Here is a 25,470-nt window from a genome sequence, read left to right as displayed (position 1 = left end):
AAGGAATCTGAATCTGAATCTGAATCAAACAGTGTTGAAACGTGCTGCAGTGTTGAGTGCATAGTAGTAGAGACATACAGTATTAGTACAGTAGGTAGTAATATAGACAAGGAATATTCTTTTTTGGAAAAGTGCATGATAATAGAAGGTTATTTAAAGGAAAACTCCAACATTTTGGGAAATTTGCTTATTTGCCATCTACCCTGGAGTTAGACAAGAAGACACAAACCTTTTTCTTCTCTGTGCGTGCAGTAGGAGTAGGAAGACGTTGGGAACTAGGCTAATGGAGGAACCTACTTCCAGTGACTGACGCTAAGCTAGGCTAACGGTGCACGTCTTTCTACTCCTACTACACGCACAGAGAAGAAAAAAGGTATGTATCTTCTTGTCTAACTCCAGGGTAGATGCCAAATAAGCTAATTTCCTAAAATGTTGGAGTTTTCCTTAACCTTACATAATACTAGTAAGGTTATTTCTTTTAATACATTTTTTTTAATTTCAGATATAGTGTGTTTTTAGTCGACGGCATAAGATTGGTCCTGTTTCGGCTGCTGCCCTAACTGTGGTGGTGAAGTTCGTTCCACTCTCTGGTGCCCTGTCATAGGTCATAGGTCATGGGTCATAGGTCAGGGTATTATAGGATAATATCCATGCCAACACACTCTTTGCACCATGTGTGTCTTATCCGAGCACTGTTCATAACCTCCAGGCTCAAAATGGTAGTTTTAATTTGACCGAAGAATGTATTCATAGTCTGCCCGTACATAAACTGGCCCCGGGCCTTTTGACACACATGCATGTGGACGAACACATGACCAACTCTATCTGTCAGATATGGAGGGGGGGGGGGGGGGGGGGGGTTGTAATATACATCGGTAGGCACTGAGCTGGAACTCTCTCCGTCTCTCCGTTCATTCTTTGATGCAATTAAACGGCTGACACTAATAAGGCCTTACGGTCGAGGCCGGCGTGTTATTAACGTGTTACTAATGTGTTATTAACGTGTTATTAATGTGTTATTAATGATACAACAAGTGACAGTCGCTATCAAGTGTTTTCAATCATCGCAGGTTGAAAGGCTGTGAAAAGAAAAGGGTTGGGGGGGGGGGGGGGGGGGGGGTGCTGGAGACCAGATGTGAAAGTATTACCAGATGCCGGAGGGAGGGAGGGAGGGGGGGAGGGGGGGAGGGGGGCTCAGGGGAGGCATTGGTTTACACTGCCCCACTTATATGAAGTAATTATACAATTTCCCTTCAGAATGATCCCGTCCCACCGCTCAACACTGATCTGTGAAGTCATCGTTTATGATTTTTTTCCCCCTTCTCTTAACAGCGTTACATGTTCGTGGTGTGAGGGAGGAATGAAGTGGTTTCCTTGGGAACGGAATTCCTCTCTCAGCCTTGTTAATAATAATGATAATAATAATAATACGTGGACATATTCCATGCAAAACATTCCGCTTTGCATACCTGCGTTCTCCCCGAGCAACACCGGCGTCATTCTCAAATCAACCCCATGAGGATTCAGATGGCTGTTCGAGATAGAAGCTTTGCTGTAGTGTGCACCTCCTCATCAGTCACTATCCCCCCTCCCCCACCCGGTCCGTTCCCCCCCACCCGGTACCCCCCCCCCCCCCACCCGGTCCGTTCCCCCCCACCCGGTCCGTCCCCCCCCACCCGGTCCGTTCCCCCCCCCATCCCGGTCCGCCCCCCCCATGGGCCGGACACGTCTTCTTTAAGGCCCGACAACACACGTTAATGTCCCCATGGGGCCGGACACGTCTTCTTTAAGGCCCGATAACACACGTTAATGTCCCCATGGGCCGGACACGTCTTCTTTAAGGCCCGACAACACACGTTAATGTCCCCATGGGGCCGGACACGTCTTCTTTAAGGCCCGACAACACACGTTAATGTCCCCATGGGCCGGACACGTCTTCTTTAAGGCCCGACAACACACGTTAATGTCCCCATGGGCCGGACACGTCTTCTTTAAGGCCCGACAACACACGTTAATGTCCCCATGGGGCCGGACATGTCTTCTTTAAGGCCCGACAACACACGTTAATGTCCCCATGGGCCGGACACGTCTTCTTTAAGGCCCGACAACACACGTTAATGTCCCCATGGGCCGGACACGTCTTCTTTAAGGCCCGACAACACACGTTAATGTCCCCATGGGGCCGGACACGTCTTCTTTAAGGCCCGACAACACACGTTAATGTCCCCATGGGCCGGACACGTCTTCTTTAAGGCCCGACAACACACGTTAATGTCCCCATGGGGCCGGACACGTCTTCTTTAAGGCCAGACAACACACGTTAATGTCCCCATGGGCCGGACACGTCTTCTTTAAGGCCCGACAACACACGTCAATGTCCCCATGGGCCGGACACGTCTTCTTTAAGGCCCGACAACACACGTTAATGTCCCCATGGGCCGGACACGTCTTCTTTAAGGCCCGACAACACACGTTAATGTCCCCATGGGCCGGACACGTCTTCTTTAAGGCCCGACAACACACGTTAATGTCCCCATGGGCCGGACACGTCTTCTTTAAGGCCCGACAACACACGTTAATGTCCCCATGGGCCGGACACGTCTTCTTTAAGGCCAGACAACACACGTTAATGTCCCCATGGGCCGGACACGTCTTCTTTAAGGCCCGACAACACACGTTAATGTCCCCATGGGCCGGACACGTCTTCTTTAAGGCCCGACAACACACGTTAATGTCCCCATGGGGCCGGACATGTCTTCTTTAAGGCCCGACAACACACGTTAATGTCCCCATGGGCCGGACACGTCTTCTTTAAGGCCCGACAACACACGTTAATGTCCCCATGGGGCCGGACACGTCTTCTTTAAGGCCCGACAACACACGTTAATGTCCCCATGGGCCGGACACGTCTTCTTTAAGGCCCGACAACACACGTTAATGTCCCCATGGGCCGGACACGTCTTCTTTAAGGCCCGACAACACACGTTAATGTCCCCATGGGGCCGGACACGTCTTCTTTAAGGCCCGACAACACACGTTAATGTCCCCATGGGCCGGACACGTCTTCTTTAAGGCCCGACAACACACGTTAATGTCCCCATGGGCCGGACACGTCTTCTTTAAGGCCCGACAACACACGTTAATGTCCCCATGGGCCGGACACGTCTTCTTTAAGGCCCGACAACACACGTTAATGTCCCTATGGGCCGGACACGTCTTCTTTAAGGCCCGACAACACACGTTAATGTCCCCATGGGCCGGACACGTCTTCTTTAAGGCCCGACAACACACGTTAATGTCCCCATGGGCCGGACACGTCTTCTTTAAGGCCCGACAACACACGTTAATGTCCCCATGGGCCGGACACGTCTTCTTTAAGGCCCAACAACACACGTTAATGTCCCCATGGGCCGGACACGTCTTCTTTAAACAAGTCAAGAAGAAACATCACAATAAATCAAGAACAAAACAAAAACACCATGAAATCCAAAGTAAAATGTAAATTTAATAAATGCAACATACCCCACGCGAAGGTAAGGAAAAACTCACTAAAAACCTAGCAATAGGAAAAAAGCACCACAGGCAATGTGGAGGAGAGAAACCTTAGAAGGGCCGTTCAAGGGGGGATCTCCCTTCTTAGATGCCGGTGATAGTAGTGTTGCAGTGAAACAGGCGAAACAGTTGGTAAGCATGTACATAGGTGTAATGAAACACAAATAAGTACATGCAATAGCAACTGGGGTACATAAGAACATTTTCAAAGATTGAAAATAGAATAGAGCCGATAACGGATGCACTTCTCTAACGTTGCACGGAAATGTGACCTTTTATTTCCAACGCGGTTATCAAGGTTTATAGGCGGCCATGTTGGAAGGGAGAGAGACAGCTACACAAACATTCCGTGCAAGGCCCGCTATATTGTGCCATAATAAACCATTTCAGCGTTTTCCTCGAACACAACGCACACTTCTCATGACGTCTGAAGGACGAACACAACGCGCCACGCTTCTCATGACGTCTGAAGGACGAACACAACGCACACTTCTCATGACGTCTGAAGGACGAACACAACGCACACTTCTCATGACGTCTGAAGGACGAACACAACGCACACTTCTCATGACGTCTGAAGGACGAACACAACGCACACTTCTCATGACGTCTGAAGGACGAACACAACGCACACTTCTCATGACGTCTGAAGGACGAACACAACGCACACTTCTCATGACGTCTGAAGGACGAACACAACGCACACTTCTCATGACGTCTGAAGGACGAACACAACGCACGCTTCTCATGACGTCTGAAGGACGAACACAACGCACACTTCTCATGACGTCTGAAGGACGAACACAACGCACACTTCTCATGACGTCTGAAGGACGAACACAACGCACACTTCTCATGACGTCTGAAGGACGAACACAAGCCACGCTTCTCATGACGTCTGAAGGACGAACACAAGCCACACTTCTCACGACGTCCCCCGTGGGACCAGCGATCACTTTAATAACCGCCTGGTGACCTCGTGGTGACCCTGTGGTTCTCTCCCCGCTCCAGGTCACGTGTTCAACATGCCGCACGACAACGTGAAGGTGTGCGAGGACGTGTTCGGCAAGCTGCGGGACAACCACATGATGTCGCCCACGCTGATCCAGATCGACAGGACGCGGCCCTGGTCCGTCTGCAGCGCCGCCATCATCACCGAGTTCCTGGACAGAGGTCACGGTGAGTAAACTACTTCCTGTGTGTGTCGTCCCCCCCAACATCCAAAAACGTTGAACTCACGTGAACTCGTGCTAATTGTGGCCTCGCTCCGCGGTGCGTTGTGTGTTGGATGTGAACCAGCGGTGTTTCGGGTCCACATGTCTGTGGCTCGTGTCTCCGAGGGTCTGGAGTGATTGGCCGTGAAAGTCAAAGTGGCTGCATGTGGCCTCGAAGGCAGGCGGTCCGTGTGGAGAGACCATCACGGCTGATTGCCCGCCCGGTCCTGGTTTGAGTCAAAGTTAACGTTTGCTTTTCACCAATGGCTGAATGGGCTAATACTAATAATAATACCAGGGGTGTAAAAAGTACCCAGAGATTATACTTAAGTGAAAGTATGGGTACCGTCTCAAAGTCTTACTCAAGTAAAAGTCAGAGTATCTGGCTAAAAACACACTTGAGTAAAAGTAAAAAAAGTTTCTACTTTTAAATGTACTCAAGTACTAAAAAGTATACATTTTTGAGGGCAGAGATTTCATGGGATCGGGGGAGGCAAAGGAGACACTTTATTCTGTAAGAATCTGTGCTGACTGCGGCCAAAGAGAACATTTCAGGGAGATGGGGCCATGGGTGCTCGTCTTGTCCATCCACGACGACCGGCTCGTCCTCTTCATCACTCGTACTATCGTTTGTGGCCGTCTTCTGTAGCTGGTCACTCTGACTGTCTGTTCTTCTGATAGCAGGGGTTTAATCAAAGATCCCCGCTTTCTAGTCTTGCACAAGGACCAATCAGCATGGGTATGGGCGGGTTTTTATCCACTTTTTCTCCTTATTTTTTCCATTTTTCTCCCATCCCAATTTCGGCCTCGCCAATTCTCCCTTCAATTCGCCCCTCCCCTGTCTCGAACGTTGCTAGACCATGCCTCCCACTGGTCGGCTGTAGTGAGGACCAAGCCTTGCATCACGTGTCCCCTCCGGTACACGAGGAGGCAGCTGTCGCATCTTTTCACCTGAACAGCGCAATCTCTCAGTGGCGAGGACTAACGCGTGGGAGGCTCACGCTGCCCCCGTTACTTCCTGATTCTGCTGTACACGCGCACCAACCGACCTGTAGGAGTCACTGTCCACAACGTCCAATCCCCACCCACCAGCTTTCCCACCCCTAACACTGCCAATTGTGTTAGTATGAACGACCAGCCAAGCTGGTAGCAACGACGAGAGCTGGGCTCGAACCCAGCATCTCCTGCGTTAGTGGCGAGCGCCTTGCCCACTGCATCACTTAGCCATTGAATATGGATCAATGTTACAGCTCATTGGATACAATATGGATCAATGTTATAGCTCATTGGATACAATATGGATCAATGTTACAGCTCATTGGATACAATATGAATCAATGTTACAGCTCATTGGTTACAATATGGATCAATGTTACAGCTCATTGGATACAATATGGATCAATGTTACAGCTCATTGGATACAATATTGATCAATGTTACAGCTCATTGGTTACAATATGGATCAATGTTACAGCTCATTGGTTACAATATGGATCAATGTTACAGCTCATTGGATACAATATGGATCAATGTTACAGCTCATTGATACCCTTTGGTAACATCACCTGTTGTTTGTGACCAAGATGTCAGTGATCAATACTATGAATTGGTCCACATTTATTTTTGACCTCAGCTACATGTACAGTAGTTGAATCTTCGTTGTTTCACAAATGTTAAATGCATGTTCAATGAATATCTTCTGAAAGCCGACATTAGGGAAGAATCAGAATTCTGTGTATTTACCACGTGGAGAAATATATATATATTTTTAAATCTGGGCTTTTGAGGTGATGAAATCACTGTCCAAAAAAATAGTTCAGAGTATATATCTGCTTAGAAAACAAAAATGTCAAATGTTTTATTTATTTATTTCTCCACGTGGTAAATACACACAGGTCACAACATGTTCACAGGAACGTTTTGGAGTTGTATTTGGAGTGTATTTCGTGACTGTTGGGAACTAGGCTACACTGGCACACCTACTTCCAGTGAATGACGCTAAGCTAGGCTAACGGTGCAGATGTTCCCTAATAAGCCTAATAACGCACGCACAGAGAAGAACAGGGTGTGTAATGTATCCGCTTGTCTAACTCCAGGGTAGATGGCAAATAAGCGAATTCCCAAAAAAAGTTGGCGTGTTCCTTTAAGGCCGTCTCAGTCAGTAAGACACAGAACTCGAGTGCACAAGCGACCCGTTCCAAGCTCCGCCCTCATTCCTCGGCCATCTTTCAGGAGAGCCACAGTTGTGATTGGAGGATCAAAAAAAGAGGGCGGCGTTTGAGATAATAATATAAGACAGTAGTAGTTGTTGTTTTAAAACGCTGAACAGTGGGCTCTAAGTACACACCTGGCCACCTGCGCCTGTGATTGCAATCTGATATCCCCGTAATTATGGTCTGGTTCCCCCCCCCCCCCCCCCCCCCTGCAGGGGACTGTCTGCTGGACCAGCCCCAGAAGCAGCTCTCCCTCCCCCCCACCCTCCCCGGCGCCGGCTACAGCCTCCACCGGCAGTGCGAGCTGGCCTTCGGCGTGGGCTCCAAGCCCTGCCCCTACATGCACCCCTGCTCCAAGCTGTGGTGCACGGGCAAGGCCCGCGGGCAGCTGGTGTGTCAGACCCGACACTTCCCCTGGGCGGACGGCACCGGCTGCGGAGGCAGCGGCAAGATCTGCTACCAGGGGGCCTGCGCCGACAAGAACGCCACCACACACACCAAGGTAACACACACACACCAAGGTAACACACACACACACACACACACACACACACACACACACACACACACACACACCAAGGTAACACACACACACACACCACCACGCACACCAAGGTAACACACACACACACACCACCACACACACCAAGGTAACACACACACACACACCACCACACACACCAAGGTAACACACACACACACACCACCACACACACCAAGGTAACACACACACACACACACCAAGGTAACACACACACACACACCAAGGTAACACACACACGCACACCAAGGTAACACACACACACACACCAAGGTAACACACACACACACACACCAAGGTAACACACACACACACACACACCAAGGTAACACACACACACACACCACCACGCACACCAAGGTAACACACACACACACACCACCACACACACCAAGGTAACACACACACACACACCACCACACACACCAAGGTAACACACACACGCACACCAAGGTAACACACACACACACACCAAGGTAACACACACACACACACACCAAGGTAACACACACACACACACACACCAAGGTAACACACACACACACACCACCACGCACACCAAGGTAACACACACACACACACCACCACACACACCAAGGTAACACACACACACACACCACCACACACACCAAGGTAACACACACACGCACACCAAGGTAACACACACACACACACCAAGGTAACACACACACACACACACCAAGGTAACACACACACACACACACCAAGGTAACACACACACACACACCAAGGTAACACACACACACACACACCAAGGTAACACACACACACACACCAAGGTAACACACACACACACACCAAGGTAACACACACACACACACACACCAAGGTAACACACACACACACACACACACACACACACACACACACCAAGGTAACACACACACACACACACACCCACACACACACCAAGGTGAGAACACCAACACACACACCAACGCACACCAAGGTAACACACACACACACACCAAGGTGAGAACACCACCACACACACCAAGGTAACACACACACACACACACACACACACACCAAGGTAACACACACACACACACACACCAAGGTAACACACACACACACACACACCAAGGTAACACACACACACACACCAAATACTTAATGTCAAATTACAGTAAAATACCCCAATAAAAATAAAGTGGAAAAGCAATTAATTTACAGAATTTATTTTTTTTATTTTGAGGTGTTTTTAACATATTATTAAATGTAATTCAATGAACATTCAAGATGCAATGGAATAATCCTGTAAACAAAAAAAATAAGATAATTTCTTATTAAATCAATTTACCGATTACAACCTTTATTGGTTAATATTCTTTTGATAAAAAGTAATTGACAGGGTAGCTCCAGTAGCTCACCGCGTACCTCGGACGCTATTTCGGCGTCGGGGACAACCGTGCGCGTCACGGATCTGGGGTACACGAGTTCGACTCCCGGACTCGCCGTATTTTCTCAGAGTGTCTTTCCCCCGATCTATACCCCATTCAACCTGTTTCTGTCGGTCATGCTTGACCAGAAAAAGCGATAAACGCTAAAAGAACCAGCTGACTGGTCAAAGTAAAAAAAAAAAAAAAAAGTCATTGACTGTATTTTTATGGCATTTACAAAAAAAAAAAAAAAAAAAAAAATCATCTGTAAAATAATACAGTGAATTTCCCCGTTAAAAACACGTTTTCTTTTTGCAGTGTAGATATGTGTCTGGACCCCCTCATCAGTCACCACCCGGCCCCCCCCCCCCCCCACCCGGCCCGGCCCAGTGTTACGTTGCACCGGCAACTGAACTAAGTAATGGCTTTGTAATAGAAGGCCCATCTCTCTTCCATGTTGGAAGAAACACCGGTTGCTACGCGCCGCGTTGATCTACGAGAAATATATTCACAAGAATGTAATGAGCCGGTGTCTCGTTACTGGATAGTAAACAGTGGAACAGTGACATCGTGCTTTTCCAAACACCTTCTCCACCGCCGCGCAGAAATGTGGCAGAGAGAACTGCTTGATCAAGAACACACGTGATCATAGATACAGTATGTGAGCTCGATTGATTGATTGATTGATTGATTGATTGAACATTTTATTAACAGATTGCAGAATGGGTACAATACAGTACGGCTCAATACACACAATTGTTAAGGGGATGCAGACCAGAGAAAGACTTTCGTCTTGTTTACATCAGGGTCCCCCATTTTCAATTCATAACATTTATGACATGCACAACATACAGATATACAGATATATATCATGACATTTATGACACACAAATATACAGTACTGTTTATTTACAGACAGAGTTTCTAAAAGAGAATATATACATTTGAGGGGGAGGAAACTGTGCATGGGGGGGGGGTTGTGTGACACGCTGCTGAGGTGTGATGCCGTGTGTGTCCTCCAGGTGGACGGCGGCTGGGGGAAGTGGGCCGGGTACGGGGAGTGCTCGCGGAGCTGTGGGGGCGGCGTGCAGCTGGCGCGGAGGGAGTGCCACAGCCCTGTGCCACAACACGGGGGCAAATACTGCACCGGCCTCCGTGTCAAGTACCGCTCCTGCCACCTGGACCCCTGCCCCGCCTCAGGTGAGCTCCGCTCGCGGGCCGCATGTGGCTCTTTGCCCGTCAATGTGTGGCTCTTCCATCCAAAAAAAAGAAATAAAAAAAAGGATAATATATATATATATATATATTTTTTTTTTATGTCACTCAAACCTACATTTCATTGTGGTAAACCTCATATTTTTATATTCAGAGGTAATTATATAGTTTACACTGTTTATTTTTCTCATATTTCTCATATAAGCTGTCGGGTCATCTGACCCGTTCCTGGCGGGAATTAGTGGCATTTTCTCCATGGCTGTGCTAGTGTTAACACCCTTTCACTACCACACTACAGAAGGTTAACCCTTTACTATCACACTACAGAAGTAGTGTGGTGGTGAAAGGGTTAACCCGTTGTCGCGTGTCAGTGAAAGGGTTAACCTTCTGTATTGTCGCAGTGAAAGGGTTAACCATTTGGTAGTGCGGCAGTGAAAGGGTTAACCTTCTGTATTGTCGCAGTGAAAGGGTTAACCGTATGGTAGTGTGGCAGTGAAAGGGTTAACACCCAATACATTTTGGAATTCCACGTTACAGGTTCTGGGTCATAATGTCGTGAAACTTACTCTGCGTGTAAACGACCACGTTCACTTTAAATACAGATCATCAGAGTTATGAAATATTCGCCCGACAACAGCCATATATTAAATATTCACAACGGCGATATATATGACCATAAAGACATGCAGACTGGGACTGCAGATGAAAACGAGCTCATTAGCTAATTGTGGCACATTTACATTGATGTGGAAACTGAAGATATTGATTAATGTGCACTGTGCCTGGGTAAAGAAATCATAATTTTTTTTATTTATTAAATAAACGTAAACTTATATGAAATATTAGCACGAAAAAAAACAGCTATACAAAATCTTTGCCAGACAACAGTGATATAGGTGTAAATATATAAACTTGTTGAGTGGATTCTGTGATATAACCACATGTCATAAGAAGCCTTGTAGGTACAGGCTTCTGTTTGCTAACAGCTTGCTATAATAATAATAATAATAATAATAATAATAATAATAATAATAATAATAATAATAATAATAATAATAATAATAATAATATTAATAAACTGTATTTGTATAGCACCTTTCATACAAGAATTGCAGCTCAAAGTGCTTCACAGCCGTAAAAAAGACAAGGCATAGAATGAGCACAAAATCGACCAAAAAGTGCAGACATAAAATAAGTATAAAATAGATAGCAGCAAAATAGACAAAGTCAAGGTATTGCTTTTCATATTAGGATCTAACATCTTAACCCTTTGTCGTGTGGCAGTGAAAGGGTTAACCTTCTAACACCTTGGATCAAATCTGAGGTCACAAGTCTCGGGGTTATCATAGATTCAGAACTGAACTTCAATTCTCATATTAACAAAGTGACCAAAACATCGTTCTTCCATCTCAGAAATATAGCAAAGGTACGACCATTTATGAATCAAAACGATGCTGAGAAGCTAATTCATGCATTCATATCTAGCCGGTTAGACTACTGTAATGCACTTTTCACAGGTCTCCCTAAGAAAACCACAGAGAGGCTTCAGCTAATCCAAAACTCTGCAGCCTGACTGCTAACTAGAACCATAAGATAAAACCCAATGGAAAAACATGCACAACAACAAGATCGCTAACGCTGTGGCGTCCTTGACGAAGACGGACAGGAGCACTTGGATTGGTCCCCTGGCGCGGCTCACGTTGTGCCCGTCTGCTCCCGGCTGCCCTTGGGGGGGAAGGACGACGGGATGGGTTAATCGCAGATACGAATTGCATGCATGCATCGCATGTGTGCCAATTGATGACCTCGGAGCAGGTCCTAAATTATTATAATTATAATTATTATAAATTATAAAAGGAGAGAGCAAATTAGTCCAGTCTTAGCTGCTTTACACTGGCTTCCTGTAACATTTAGAATTGACTTTAAGGTCCTCCTCCTTACATACAAAGCTCTAAATGGACAGGGACCTAGCTACATCGCCAACACTCTAATAAATTACACACCAGCAAGAACACTGCGATCATCAGCTGCTGGACTACTAGAGGCTCCCAGAAACAGCCAAAAGAGGATCGGTGATGCAGCCTTTATCAACTACGCCCAAAAACTGTGGAACAAACTGCTCAAAAACATCAGGGAAGCCAACTCGCTAGACATCTTCTAAAGACAGCTTAAAACCTATCTCTTTGCTCAGGCATTTAAATGAAACATCGGGGACATCCCGACACAAATTGCACTTTACCTGCACTTGTCTTACCCTGTTGGTTCTATGCTAATTTGATCTCACTGCACACTTTTTACTTTTTACTGATGCTCTGCTCGGTTGTATGTTAAATACCCTGTTGTATGTCTGTTCTATTTTATCATTTTTAGCCTATTTTAAACTGAATCAAACCACACTTTTATTTACTCTGTCTATTCTATTTTTATTATTTGTATTACTGAATGAAATCCTAATGTGAAACACTGTGGTTTACCTCACCTTGCTACCTCTCCATCTTTTGTACGCTCGCTTATGCCTGTATTTTTCACTGTTGTGAAGCACTTTGAACTGCAACTTCTGTATGAAAAGTGCTATATAAATAAAGTTATTATTGTCGCAGTGAAAGGGGTTAACCTTCTGTAGTGTGGTAGTGAAAGGGTTAATAGTAGGTATGTCCGATATTATCGGCCGATATTGGCATTAAAATGTAATATCGGAAATTATCGGTATCGGTTTTAAAATAAATATTTTTTACATTTATTTAACCTTTATTTACCCAGGCAAGCAAGTAAGAACAAATTTTTATTTTATTTATTGTGAGAAGTATGCATAATGTTGTGTTTTTGGGGGGGGGGGGGGGGAACCCTGCATATATCGGTATCGGTTGATATCGGTATCGGAAATTAAGAGTTGGACAATATCGGTATATCGGATATCAGTAAAAAAGCCAATATCGGGCGTCCCAGTGGCGAACCACATAGCGCGCTCAGCCGCGACACGGCCGACCCGGGTTCGACTCCCGAACCCGTCGTTATTTCCCGAATGTCTTCCCCCCACTCTGTCTCCCATTCCTCCTCTGTCTCTCCCTACTGGACTGCCCAGTAGAAATAAAGCGATAAAAACGCCAAAAAAAAAATCTTAAAAAAATAAAAATAAAAAAGCCAATATCAGATATCCCCAGTTAACAGGCCCTCCTTTGTTCACGGCCTGCTTGTCTCCTGCCGTCCTCAGCGAGGAGCTTCCGCGAGGAGCAGTGCGAGACCTTCAACGGCTTCAACCTGAACACCAACCGCCTCAGCGCCTCCGTGGTCTGGGTGCCCAAGTACTCCGGGGTCTCGCCCAAGGACAAGTGCAAGCTCATCTGCCGCGCCAACGGGACTGGATACTTCTACGTGCTCGCTCCCAAGGTACGCTACTCCCAGGGGTGGGAAGTGTACATGAGGGCTGGTGCTTCAGGGGCGAGCAGGACGAGAGAGCACTGGAACGTGTGGGGAGAGAGAGAGAGAGAGAGAGAGAGAGAGAGAGAAAGAGAGAGTGAGAGAGAGACAGAGATAGAGAAAGAGAGGAGAGAGAGACAGAGAGAGAGACAAAGAGAGTGAGAGAGAGACAGAGATAGAGAAAGAGAGGAGAGAGAGAGACATAGAGAGAGACAAAGAGAGTGAGAGAGAGAAAGAGAGAGATAGAGAGAGAGCGAGAGAGAGAGAGAGAGAGAGACAAATAGAGTGAGAGAGAGACACAGAGAGAGACAAAGAGAGTGAGAGAGAGACAGAGATAGAGAAAGAGAGGAGAGAGAGACAGAGAGAGAGACAAAGAGAGTGAGAGAGAGACAGAGATAGAGAAAGAGAGGAGAGAGAGAGACAGAGAGAGAGACAAAGAGAGTGAGAGATTGAAAGAGAGAGATAGAGAGAGAGCGAGAGAGAGAGAGAGAGAGAGAGAGAGAGAGAGATAGAGAGAGAGAGAGAGAGAGATAGAGAGAGAGAGAGAGAGAGAGAGAGAGAGAGAGAGAGAGAGAGAGAGAGAGAGAGAGAGAGAGAGAGAGAAGGGGGTGTGTGAATGGTAAAAGAAGGAACACTGTGTTGGTCTGGGGGAGTGGAGGTTGGGGGGGTGTAGGGGGTGGGGGGGTGTAGGGGGGACGGGGAGGGGGGGGGGAGTGTATCTAGGGACAGTATCACTTCACAGCTGTGATTTGTCAGCCAGTATTTACGCAACCAGCACAGAAACAAGCTGCTTACATCAGTTAGAAGCCAAAAGCTCAGTGATGCGGAAGATACTCTCTACTTTCTTCTTAGAAGATACTCTACTCTCTTCTTAGAAGATACTCTCTACTCTCTTCTTAGAAGATACGCTCTACTCTCTTCTTAGAAGATACTCTCTACTCTCTCTTCTTAGAAGATACTCTCTACTCTCTTCTTAGAAGATACTCTACTCTCTTCTTAGAAGATACTCTCTACTCTCTCTTAGAAGATACTCTACTCTCTCTTAGAAGATACTCTACTCTCTCTTAGAAGCTACTCTCTACTCTCTTAGAAGATACTCTACTCTCTCTTCATAGAAGATACTCTCTACTCTCTCTTCTTAGAAGATACTCTCTACTCTCTTCTTAGAGATACTCTCTACTCTCTCTTCTTAGAGATACTCTCTACTCTCTCTTCTTAGAGATACTCTCTACTCTCTCTTCTTAGAAGATACTCTCTACTCTCTCTTCATAGAAGATACTCTACTCTCTCTTCTTAGAAGATACTCTACTCTCTTCTTAGAAGATACTCTACTCTCTCTTCATAGAAGATACTCTACTCTCTCTTCTTAGAAGATACTCTACTCTCTCTCTTCTTAGAAGATACTCTCTACTCTCTCTTCATAGAAGATACTCTCTACTCTCTCTTCTTAGAAGATACTCTACTCTCTCTTCTTAGAAGATACTCTCTACTCTCTCTCTTCTTAGAAGATACTCTACTCTCTCTTCTTAGAAGATACTCTCTACTCTCTTCTTAGAACAGCGGTTCCCAAACCTTTTTGGCCGTGCACCCCCTGTCACCTCCCGACCTAGCTGACGCACCCCCCAATGGGTTTCTGTTAGAAAAAATTGTTGCTGGTCTCCGTGCACAGATTTAATTTTTTATTTTATCTCTTCCCACGGCGACTATGGATAGGGAATTTCTTTATTTAATTAAAATGTTCACGACAATACTCTGCCAGCATGTTTAATATCCATAATACTAAAGGTTTGACTAAGATTTTTTTTTTTTTTTTACCACACGCGCACCACAGTTTGGGAACCACTGTCTTAGAAGATACTCTCTACTCTCTCTTCTTAGAAGATACTCTCTACTCTCTCTTCTTAGAAGATACTCTCTACTCTCTTCTTAGAAGATACTCTCTACTCTCTCTTCTTAGAAGATACTCTCTACTCTCTTCTTAGAAGATACTCTACTCTCTCTTCTTAGAAGATACTCTCTACTCTCTTCTTAGAAGATACTCTACTCTCTCTTCTTAGAAGATACTCTCTACTCTCTTCTTAGAAGATACTCTACTCTCTCTTCTTAGAAGATACTCTCTACACTCTTCTTAGAAGATACTCTCTACTCTCTCTTCTTAGAAGATACTCTACTCTCTCTTCTTAGAAGATACTCTCTACTCTCTCTTCTTAGAAGATACTCTCTACACTCTTCTTAGAAGATACTCTCTACTCTCTCTTCTTAGAAGATACTCTACTCTCTCTTCTTAGAAGATACTCTCTACTCTCTTCTTAGAAGATACTCTACTCTCTCTTCTTAGAAGATACTCTCTACTCTCTTCTTAGAAGATACTCTACTCTCTCTTCTTAGAAGATACTCTACTCTCTCTTAGAAGATACTCTCTACTCTCTCTTCTTAGAAGATACTCTCTACTCTCTTCTTAGAAGATACTCTCTACTCTCTCTTCTTAGAAGATACTCTCTACTCTCTCTTAGAAGATACTCTACTCTCTCTCTTCATAGAAGATACTCTACTCTCTCTTCTTATAAGATACTCTCTACTCTCTTCTTAGAAGATACTCTACTCTCTCTTCTTAGAAGATACTCTCTACTCTCTCTTCTTAGAAGATACTCTCTACTCTCTCTTCTTAGAAGATACTCTCTACTCTCTTCTTAGAAGATACTCTACTCTCTCTTCTTAGAAGATACTCTCTACTCTCTTCTTAGAAGATACTCTACTCTCTCTTCTTAGAAGATACTCTCTACTCTCTTCTTAGAAGATACTCTACTCTCTCTTCTTAGAAGATACTCTCTACACTCTTCTTAGAAGATACTCTCTACTCTCTCTTCTTAGAAGATACTCTACTCTCTCTTCTTAGAAGATACTCTCTACTCTCTCTTCTTAGAAGATACTCTCTACACTCTTCTTAGAAGATACTCTCTACTCTCTCTTCTTAGAAGATACTCTACTCTCTCTTCTTAGAAGATACTCTCTACTCTCTTCTTAGAAGATACTCTACTCTCTCTTCTTAGAAGATACTCTCTACTCTCTTCTTAGAAGATACTCTACTCTCTCTTCTTAGAAGATACTCTACTCTCTCTTAGAAGATACTCTCTACTCTCTCTTCTTAGAAGATACTCTCTACTCTCTTCTTAGAAGATACTCTCTACTCTCTCTTCTTAGAAGATACTCTCTACTCTCTCTTAGAAGATACTCTACTCTCTCTCTTCATAGAAGATACTCTACTCTCTCTTCTTATAAGATACTCTCTACTCTCTCTTCTTAGAAGATACTCTACTCTCTCTTATTAGAAGATACTCTCTACTCTCTTCATAGAAGATACTCTCTACTCTCTCTTCTTAGAAGATACTCTACTCTCTCTTCTTAGAAGATACTCTACTCTCTCTCTTCTTAGAAGATACTCTACTCTCTCTTCTTATAAGATACTCTACTCTCTCTCTTCTTAGAAGATACTCTACTCTCTCTTCATAGAAGATACTCTCTACTCTCTCTTCTTAGAAGATACTCTCTACTCTCTCTTCTTAGAAGATACTCTCTACTCTCTCTTCTTAGAAGATACTCTACTCTCTCTCTTCTTAGAAGATACTCTCTACTCTCTCTTCTTAGAAGATACTCTCTACTCTCTCTTCTTAGAAGATACTCTACTCTCTCTTCATAGAAGATACTCTACTCTCTCTTCTTAGAAGATACTCTCTACTCTCTCTTCTTAGAAGATACTCTACTCTCTCTTCATAGAAGATACTCTCTATTCTCTCTTCTTAGAAGATACTCTACTCTCTCTTCTTAGAAGATACTCTACTCTCTCTTCATAGAAGATACTCTACTCTCTCTTCTTAGAAGATACTCTCTACTCTCTCTTCTTAGAAGATACTCTACTCTCTCTTCATAGAAGATACTCTCTATTCTCTCTTCTTAGAAGATACTCTACTCTCTCTTCTTAGAAGATACTCTCTACTCTCTCTTCTTAGAAGATACTCTACTCTCTCTTCATAGAAGATACTCTCTACTCTCTCTTCTTAGAAGATACTCTCTACTCTCTCTTCTTAGAAGATACTCTACTCTCTCTTCTTAGAAGATACTCTCTACTCTCTCTTCTTAGAAGATACTCTCTACTCTCTTCTTAGAAGATACTCTACTCTCTCTTCTTAGAAGATACTCTCTACTCTCTCTTCTTAGAAGATACTCTACTCTCTTCATAGAAGATACTCTACTCTCTCTTCTTAGAAGATACTCTCTACTCTCTTAGAAGATACTCTACTCTCTCTTCATAGAAGATACTCTCTACTCTCTTCTTAGAAGATACTCTCTACTCTCTTAGAAGATACTCTACTCTCTCTTCTTAGAAGATACTCTCTACTCTCTTAGAAGATACTCTACTCTCTCTTCATAGAAGATACTCTCTACTCTCTCTTCTTAGAAGATACTCTCTACTCTCTCTTCTTAGAAGATACTCTCTACTCTCTCTTCTTAGAAGATACTCTACTCTCTCTTCATAGAAGATACTCTCTACTCTCTCTTCTTAGAAGATACTCTACTCTCTTCTTAGAAGATACTCTACTCTCTCTTCTTAGAAGATACTCTACTCTCTCTTATTAGAAGATACTCTCTACTCTCTCTTCTTAGAAGATACGCTCTACTCTCTCTTCTTAGAAGATACTCTCTCTTCTTAGAAGATATTCTCTACTCTCTCTTCATAGAAGATACTCTCTACTCTCTCTTCTTAGTGGCTTTTCTCTTCTACAGTCTGAGCAGAACTATTTTGAATGTTGTTTATTGAGATTGATAAAAGAACAAGAGAGCCTTGCTCCTTCTCTCTCTCTCTTTCACCCTGTCTCTCTACGTTTTCCCATTCTGTCTTTCCGTCTCTCTCTGTCAGACTCTCTTTCTCTCTCTCCATCTACACCCCCTCCCCCCCTCTCTCTCCCACTCTCTCTCTCTCACACACATAAATATGACATTGTATAACCCAAGGCTGATCATATGTATCATGAATAACGTACTCAGTCAACTGAGTCTGGTCAATACGATTTATTAGCCAGATAGATCAATTATATACAAGATAGTTAGATACACGGTTGAGTGGCTTTCGCCCAGGTGATCAGCTGAAATCACCTGGGAAGAGAAGAGTGAATGGTGTCGGGAGGAGCCCTTTATAGTGAGAAAGGGGAGGGGGAGCCCCATAAGATGGGTCAAGTGGGGGGGGGGGCACAGGATAGGGGACAATGGGGAGAGGGGAGGGGGTGAGCTCTGATATCTAAACCGGCGTGCGTCTGCAGGTGGTGGACGGGACGCCCTGCTCCCCCGACACGTCGGCTGTGTGCGTCCAGGGGAGGTGCATCAAGGCCGGCTGTGACGGGAGACTCAGCTCCAACAAGAAGTTCGACAAGTGTGGCGTCTGCGGCGGAGACAACCAGAACTGCAAGAAGGTGTCCGGCCTGTTCACCAAACCCATGTGAGTTCATTAACCCGTTGAAACCGGGAAGCACATTTTGTGTCTATATACAGTACAGGCTATACAGGGAGGTGTAGTCTGACGTCACTCTGGAGCGCCCGCCCGCGAGGTCCACCACCGGTTTAGGGATTTATCTTTGGGGAAAATGGATTATCGGCTATTGTAACAGTTCTGCCTCATGAACATTGGAAAGCTTTCCATTTTTGCACAAAATTTGTTCCCTTCTATCACTAACATTATTGTTTAAGCATTTTTGGTTGAAATAAAATTCGGCAACTTTTTTTTTACGATTAATTGCGAATATTTTCATGTTGAGCTATAGATTGTGGATGAATACGCACAGAAAGGTACACCGTGCAAATGTTCATGCTTTATTTGTTTTAGACGAGACGATTTAGAAATGGGCAATGGGGAATTACATTGCGTTTTCAAGATGGTGGACCGGCCGGAAACAGCAATGACCTAACCACTACACCTCCCTATAGACCAGGAAGTAACCACTACACCTCCCTATAGACCAGGAAGTAACCACTACACCTCCCTATAGACCAGGAAGTAACCACTACACCTCCCTATAGACCAGGAAGTAACCACTACACCTCCCTATAGACCAGGAAGTAACCACTACACCTCCCTATAGACCAGGAAGTAACCACTACACCTCCCTATAGACCAGGAAGTAACCACTACACCTCCCTATAGACCAGGAAGTAACCACTGCACCTCCCTATAGACCAGGAAGTAACCACTACACCTCCCTATAGACCAGGAAGTAACCACTACACCTCCCTATAGACCAGGAAGTAACCACTACACCTCCCTATAGACCAGGAAGTAACCACTACACCTCCCTATAGACCAGGAAGTAACCACTACACCTCCCTATAGACCAGGAAGTAACCACTACACCTCCCTATAGACCAGGAAGTAACCACTGCACCTCCCTATGATGCATTATTAGCAGGCGTTGTAGGTCTAAAGGGGTTATGAGGAGGACTGGACCTCAAGTCAAGTCAAGTACATTTTATTTGTATAGCACATTTTAAACAACAGCAGTTGACGAAGTGCTGAACAGGTTGCATAACAAATCAAGGTACAATAGTTAAAAAACCATATCAAGCCATTTAAAACATATATGTACAAGGGATTTAGAAAGCCAGGCTGAAAAGATGTGTTTTTAAAAGTGGCGAGTGACCGGGCAGACCTGATATTAACAGGTAGACTGTTCCAGAGGCGCGGGGGGAGGAGGGTACAGGTATGGGCAGGGTAATAGTAGAAGACATAAATACAGGCAATAAAATTATAGTGTAGTAGAAAAGTTAAAAATAAAAATAGGCAGTATAAACAATATGATTAACTCTGAATATATGAGCAAGTAGGCAGTGTGATTAAAGGTGCAGATGAGGGTCTGTATAGTATCATTTATATTATACATTACAATAAATATGGTTACATTAAACACTAGAATCTAAATATACTATGAGTAAGTAAAGTTATCCTTTTGTTTATGACATGTTGCACGTTACTACTAGGGATGTCCCGATCACATTTTTTTGCTCCCGATCCGATAAAATTTATTTTTTCTTTTTTTTATCCCAATTTCTCACATTACATTCACCCTGAATGTTGACGTTATCCAGGTGAAAAGTTAACTTCATTCAAGCGAGGCATTGCAATCCTATAAATCATTTGATGTATAAATAAATCAAAGGAAATGCGTTTGGGTCTGAGAGTGTGGCTGGTCCACTGTTCTGCAGCTGGATACTATTGGTTTGTTTTGGCAAAATTCGTCTGCTCTGTGTGACAATAAATAAATGAATGATGATATGCAATTTAAAACCAAAACTAAGGCCTCAGTATGAGTTTAAGACGTGAACATGGTCATGTTTGTCGAAAAAAAAAAAATCCAGATTTTTTTTAGTAATTTTTTGCCGATCCCGATCTTCGGAAAATCACGTGATCGGCCCCAATCCCGATCACGTGATCGGATCGGGACATCCCTAGTTACTACATATCGGGCAATTCTCCCAAAACACAGATACCCTATATTAGCCCATTATCAGCCTGATATCAACATTCCAGTATCGGTATCGACGCATCCAGAGCTATTTATAAACCGTGATGTTGACGTGGAACATTCCTCCGAGCCCGGTCCAGATCAGAAGTGTTCCTTTAGTGTCAGCGGCGCAGAGGAGAGAGAAACATTTCACTGTTCTGTTTACTAAACACAACGTGATAATCAAAGCCGCCTTCTCAACCAAGATTCAAGATTCAAGAGGTTTATTTGTCACATACATACCAGGGCATACAGTGAAACGCGGGTGGTCATGCCCGCATCGATTGTACAATAATACTAAATAATAAAATAGACATAAAAAACAGGTAATAAGAAGACATAAGATGTGCATGATAAAAATAGACATGCTAAATTCCTGAGAAGGCACTGGGTTCTATGTACACTATACTATACAATATACAGTTTTAACTCTGTCATTATGCTATACTTGCTATATCTAAACTATACTATACAAGAACCACATCGGTTCTTTCCTTAAAGTGACCTTTATATTCCTCATTCGTTTAAAGTGACCTTTCCATTTTGTTTAAAGCGATTATGAAATATGTTAATTGAGGCTGTTTGTAATGTAATAGTTGAACTTGTTCATCGTGTTTAAGGTACAGTAAGCCTTGGGTACGCCCATTTAAATGAGCGCAGTTAGATTGATTGAGTTGATAGATAATACGTAAAGATAATTATTTTATCATCAAGAATAGAAAATGGAATTGAAATGGAATTTATTACTTGTTCAGTCTCAAATTCACATCATCATTGTCATTCAGATGTCCAACACCAATACAGATTGTCTCACCATTTAATCCAGAACATTTCTGTTTTTACAACAACCTATTTCTGTCGTCTGTTCAAATAAATCTATCATTATCAAAAATGCTTTTCACAAAAAACATTTTCCAGCTATTCAGTCAGAATCAGAATCAGAATAAGGACATTAACTGACAGACTATTACGGTAGAATGAAATAGAAGGTAGAATAAGATAACATTTAATTAAAATAGAAGCACAATAGAATATAATATAATTATGAAATAAAATAGGCTAGGGCTGTACAATTGTATAATAAACACTAATAACAACACAGTGGGATGGAATATTTGGGCAGTAATGTGCGAAAAGTATGAAACAGTGAAGAATGAACAAGTATGGGGGGGGGGGGGGGGGGGGGGGGGCGACAGTGGGAGGTAGAGCAGTCGTCTGGTAATCTGGAGGTTCCTGGTTCAATTCCCGCTCCTCCTCCCGGGCAGCGTGTCGACGGGTCCTTGAGCAAACCACTTAACCCCTAACTGCTCCCGATGAGCAGGTCGGCACCTGGCGCTGCCGTCGGTGGGGTGAACGTGTGAACGTGTGAGAGCGAACGGGCACAAATGTGAGGAGCAAATATATGTATTTATTTGTTTATTAGCAAAGGATCCCCATTAGCTGAGGCCGAGACGTCAACTAGTCTCCCCGGGGTCCGAGACGACGTTAAAACATTACAAAATTAAAACATAAAATACAATTAAAACATAGCACGACGTACCAACATTAACACACAAACAAATGATATCTAAATATATACAAATCTAAGGTAACGTAACATATTGCATTACCCAACATTATTATCATTATTGGCTCACATGTCACATGGAAGACAACCCCATGCCCTGAAATTGTAAAGCGCTTTGGATAAAAGAGTTATAATATAAATGCACCGTACCTAGGGATGGGTACCTTTCACATTTGAATTGATACCGGTACCCAACGGTACCTTTTTTCGGTACTTTAGTCTCAAGAAATTTAATTTACCTACCTCAGTCGTAAAAAAAAAAATATCCAAACTTCAAATAACTACAATCTCGACAGTTTTCGGCTTGTCATTGCTCCGACTGCTTTGTTGTTGAATCAAGTCAAATCCTAGGTAAGCATATATTGTGTGTGTGAACGTTGACACGAAAAGGAAAAAAGTAAAAAAATAAAAATAAAAAAAGTAAAAAAAGATTTTTTTTTATTTATTTTTTTTGGTATCTCACTTGATTCGATACTCGGTAGTTTCGGTTCGGTACCTCAAAAGTACCGAATTCGGTACCCATCCCATCCCTAACCGTGCCCCACCCCCCTCTCTCTGTGTGCCCCCCCCCCAGACACGGGTACAACTTCATCGTGATGCTGCCGGCCGGCGCCTCCAACGTGGACGTGAGGCAGCGCGGCTACCAGGGCCTGGTGCAGGACGACAACTACCTGGCGCTGAAGAACCGCCACGGCCGCTACCTGCTCAACGGCAACTACGTGGTGTCCACGGTGGAGCGCCACCTGCTGGTGGCCGGCAGCCTGCTCCGCTACAGCGGCACCGGCGGCGCCACGGAGGTCCTGCAGGCCGCCCGGCCCCTGGGGGAGGCGCTGACGGTGGAGGTGCTCTCCGTGGGCCGGATGACCCCCCCCAGGGTGCGCTACTCCTTCTACATCGCCAAGGAGGAGAGCAGGAAGGCGAAGAAGGAGGGGGGGGGGCGCGGGCGCGCGGCGCAGAACAGCGTGCTGGACGCCGGGGACAAGGTGGACGGCGCCGCGCCGCCGAAGGCCCAGCAGGGGCCGCTGGACAAGAGGCCCCCCGCCAGCCGCTGGGTGACGGCGGGGTGGGAGCAGTGCTCGGTGAGCTGCGGCCGCGGGCTGCAGGAGAGGCCGGTGTCGTGCCAGGGGGGGGGCGGGGGCGGGGGGCGTCCGGCGGAGGACTGCGAGAGCGCCGGCAGGCCCGCGGCCGTGAGGGCGTGCGGGGACCCCTGCCCCGTGTGGGAGGCGGGGGCGTGGTCTCAGTGCTCCAAGAGCTGCGGGCGGGGCTTCAAGCGGCGAGCGCTGCGCTGCTGCGCGGCCCAGAGCGGCCCGACTCTGCCCAGGGACCACTGCTCCGGCAGGAGGAAGCCTCAGGAGCTGGACCTGTGCAGCCTGAAGCCCTGTTAGGAGCCCGTTAGAACCCGCTAGAACCCGCTAGAACCCGTTAGAACCCCGTTTGGAACCTGCCAGAACCTGCCAACGGTACAGGATGTCGAACAGAGTGCGTTTACGTGCACATTAATATCCTGGATGTTTGCTAATATCAAGGTCATAGACAGGATACGGTGTTTACGTGCATTTCCATAACCCGATTACCGATACGCCCGTGTGTATATATATATATATATATATATATACGGAATATTGCGAGCATCGTCATGGAAACGGAAGTCAAACAGACCACGAAGGCCCGACCGTGATGAGTGGGATGATGAGGCGTTAACATCGGCGTCCAGGGTTTCCACGGAGGTGGGCGTATCCCAAAATAATGTAAACTTTGGAGCTTTACATGCGACTCACATACTTGAGTATCCCGGACTGATAGTCTGAATGTTAATGTGCGTGTACAGTAAGTAGTAAGTGACGGCGCTCTTTGATGGGATCAAAAACTCATGCCGTGTGAACGACGTCGTGACGGTTGTTGTGCTGATGGAGGACTTCTCTACCCAGAGCTCCAGGTGTCCCTGCTCAGGCGAACACAGCCCGTGGAGCCGCGGCCGGCCCTCAGGGGGATGTGGAGCGACCGAATGAATGGACAGAATAGTATGTTTACCGAAGACAAGGGAGAAGAAAGCTCTTGTCAGACCATCTCTGGTCAGGGTTGAGTTATGGTTAGTCTGCCTCTGGACACATAACACACATCGCTCATACATGTACGGTATACAGAGAGAGAGAGAGAGAGAGAGAGGGAAGAGAGAGAGACACACACAGGTACACACACAGGTACACACAACACAAGATTGATGATGGATTCCAAACACAATCAGCTAGTTATTATTGGCCCCCAGGTGTGACGTACCTAGTATTCAAAATGAGAGGTAGAGTTCAGAGTTCAGAGTTCAGAGTTCAGAGTTCATATCACAAGATTTAAAACGTGTCTCTTCGTCAGAACCTCGTGTCTCACCTGTGACAGACGACTAGTCGGTGATCAGTCTAAATGTGAAGTACGGTGCCGTGTCTGCGGGGGCCATGTGCACTCGTTTACAATTCTATTTTTGTATTCTTTGTTGTTTTAGTGTAATCGGCTGTTTTCAAACACGCCCACTGACTTAAGAGTTGAAATTCACGAGATGCATGATTAACCCTTTCACTACCACACTACAGAAGGTTAACCCTTTCACTACCATACTACAGAAGGTCAACCTTTCACTACCACACTACAGAAGGTTAACCTTTCACTACCACACCACAGAAGGTTAACCCTTTCACTACCACACCACAGAAGGTTAACCTTTCACTACCACACCACAGAAGGTTAACCCTTTCACTACCACACTACAGAAGGTTAACCTTTCACTACCACACTACAGACGGTTAACCTTT

The 25,470-nt window shown here is 45.0% G+C and overlaps 1 protein-coding gene across 1 annotated transcript in view; it reads left to right on the top strand.

The window, feature by feature from the left end:
- LOC311226606 (A disintegrin and metalloproteinase with thrombospondin motifs 15-like) overlaps positions 1-24,349 on the top strand; it is a gene marked incomplete at its 5' end in the record, with an annotated part of 25,571 nt that extends 1,222 nt beyond the window's left edge. The window contains 6 exons of the mRNA XM_084312025.1: positions 4,564-4,731; positions 7,195-7,481; positions 9,946-10,123; positions 13,350-13,525; positions 18,871-19,046; positions 23,244-24,349. Coding sequence (XP_084168151.1) covers positions 4,564-4,731; positions 7,195-7,481; positions 9,946-10,123; positions 13,350-13,525; positions 18,871-19,046; positions 23,244-24,054 — 1,796 coding nt within the window. The 3' untranslated portion in view covers positions 24,055-24,349. The remainder of the gene's footprint in view (positions 1-4,563; positions 4,732-7,194; positions 7,482-9,945; positions 10,124-13,349; positions 13,526-18,870; positions 19,047-23,243) is intronic.
- Between the last annotated feature and the right edge of the window lie 1,121 nt (positions 24,350-25,470).

Source organism: Notolepis coatsorum (assembly GCF_963971535.1).
Source record: "Notolepis coatsorum genome assembly, chromosome: 1".
Classification (NCBI taxonomy): domain Eukaryota; kingdom Metazoa; phylum Chordata; class Actinopteri; order Aulopiformes; family Paralepididae; genus Notolepis; species Notolepis coatsorum.
The sequence above is the reverse complement of the archived record's forward strand: the minus strand, read 5'-3'. Positions and strand labels throughout refer to the sequence as shown.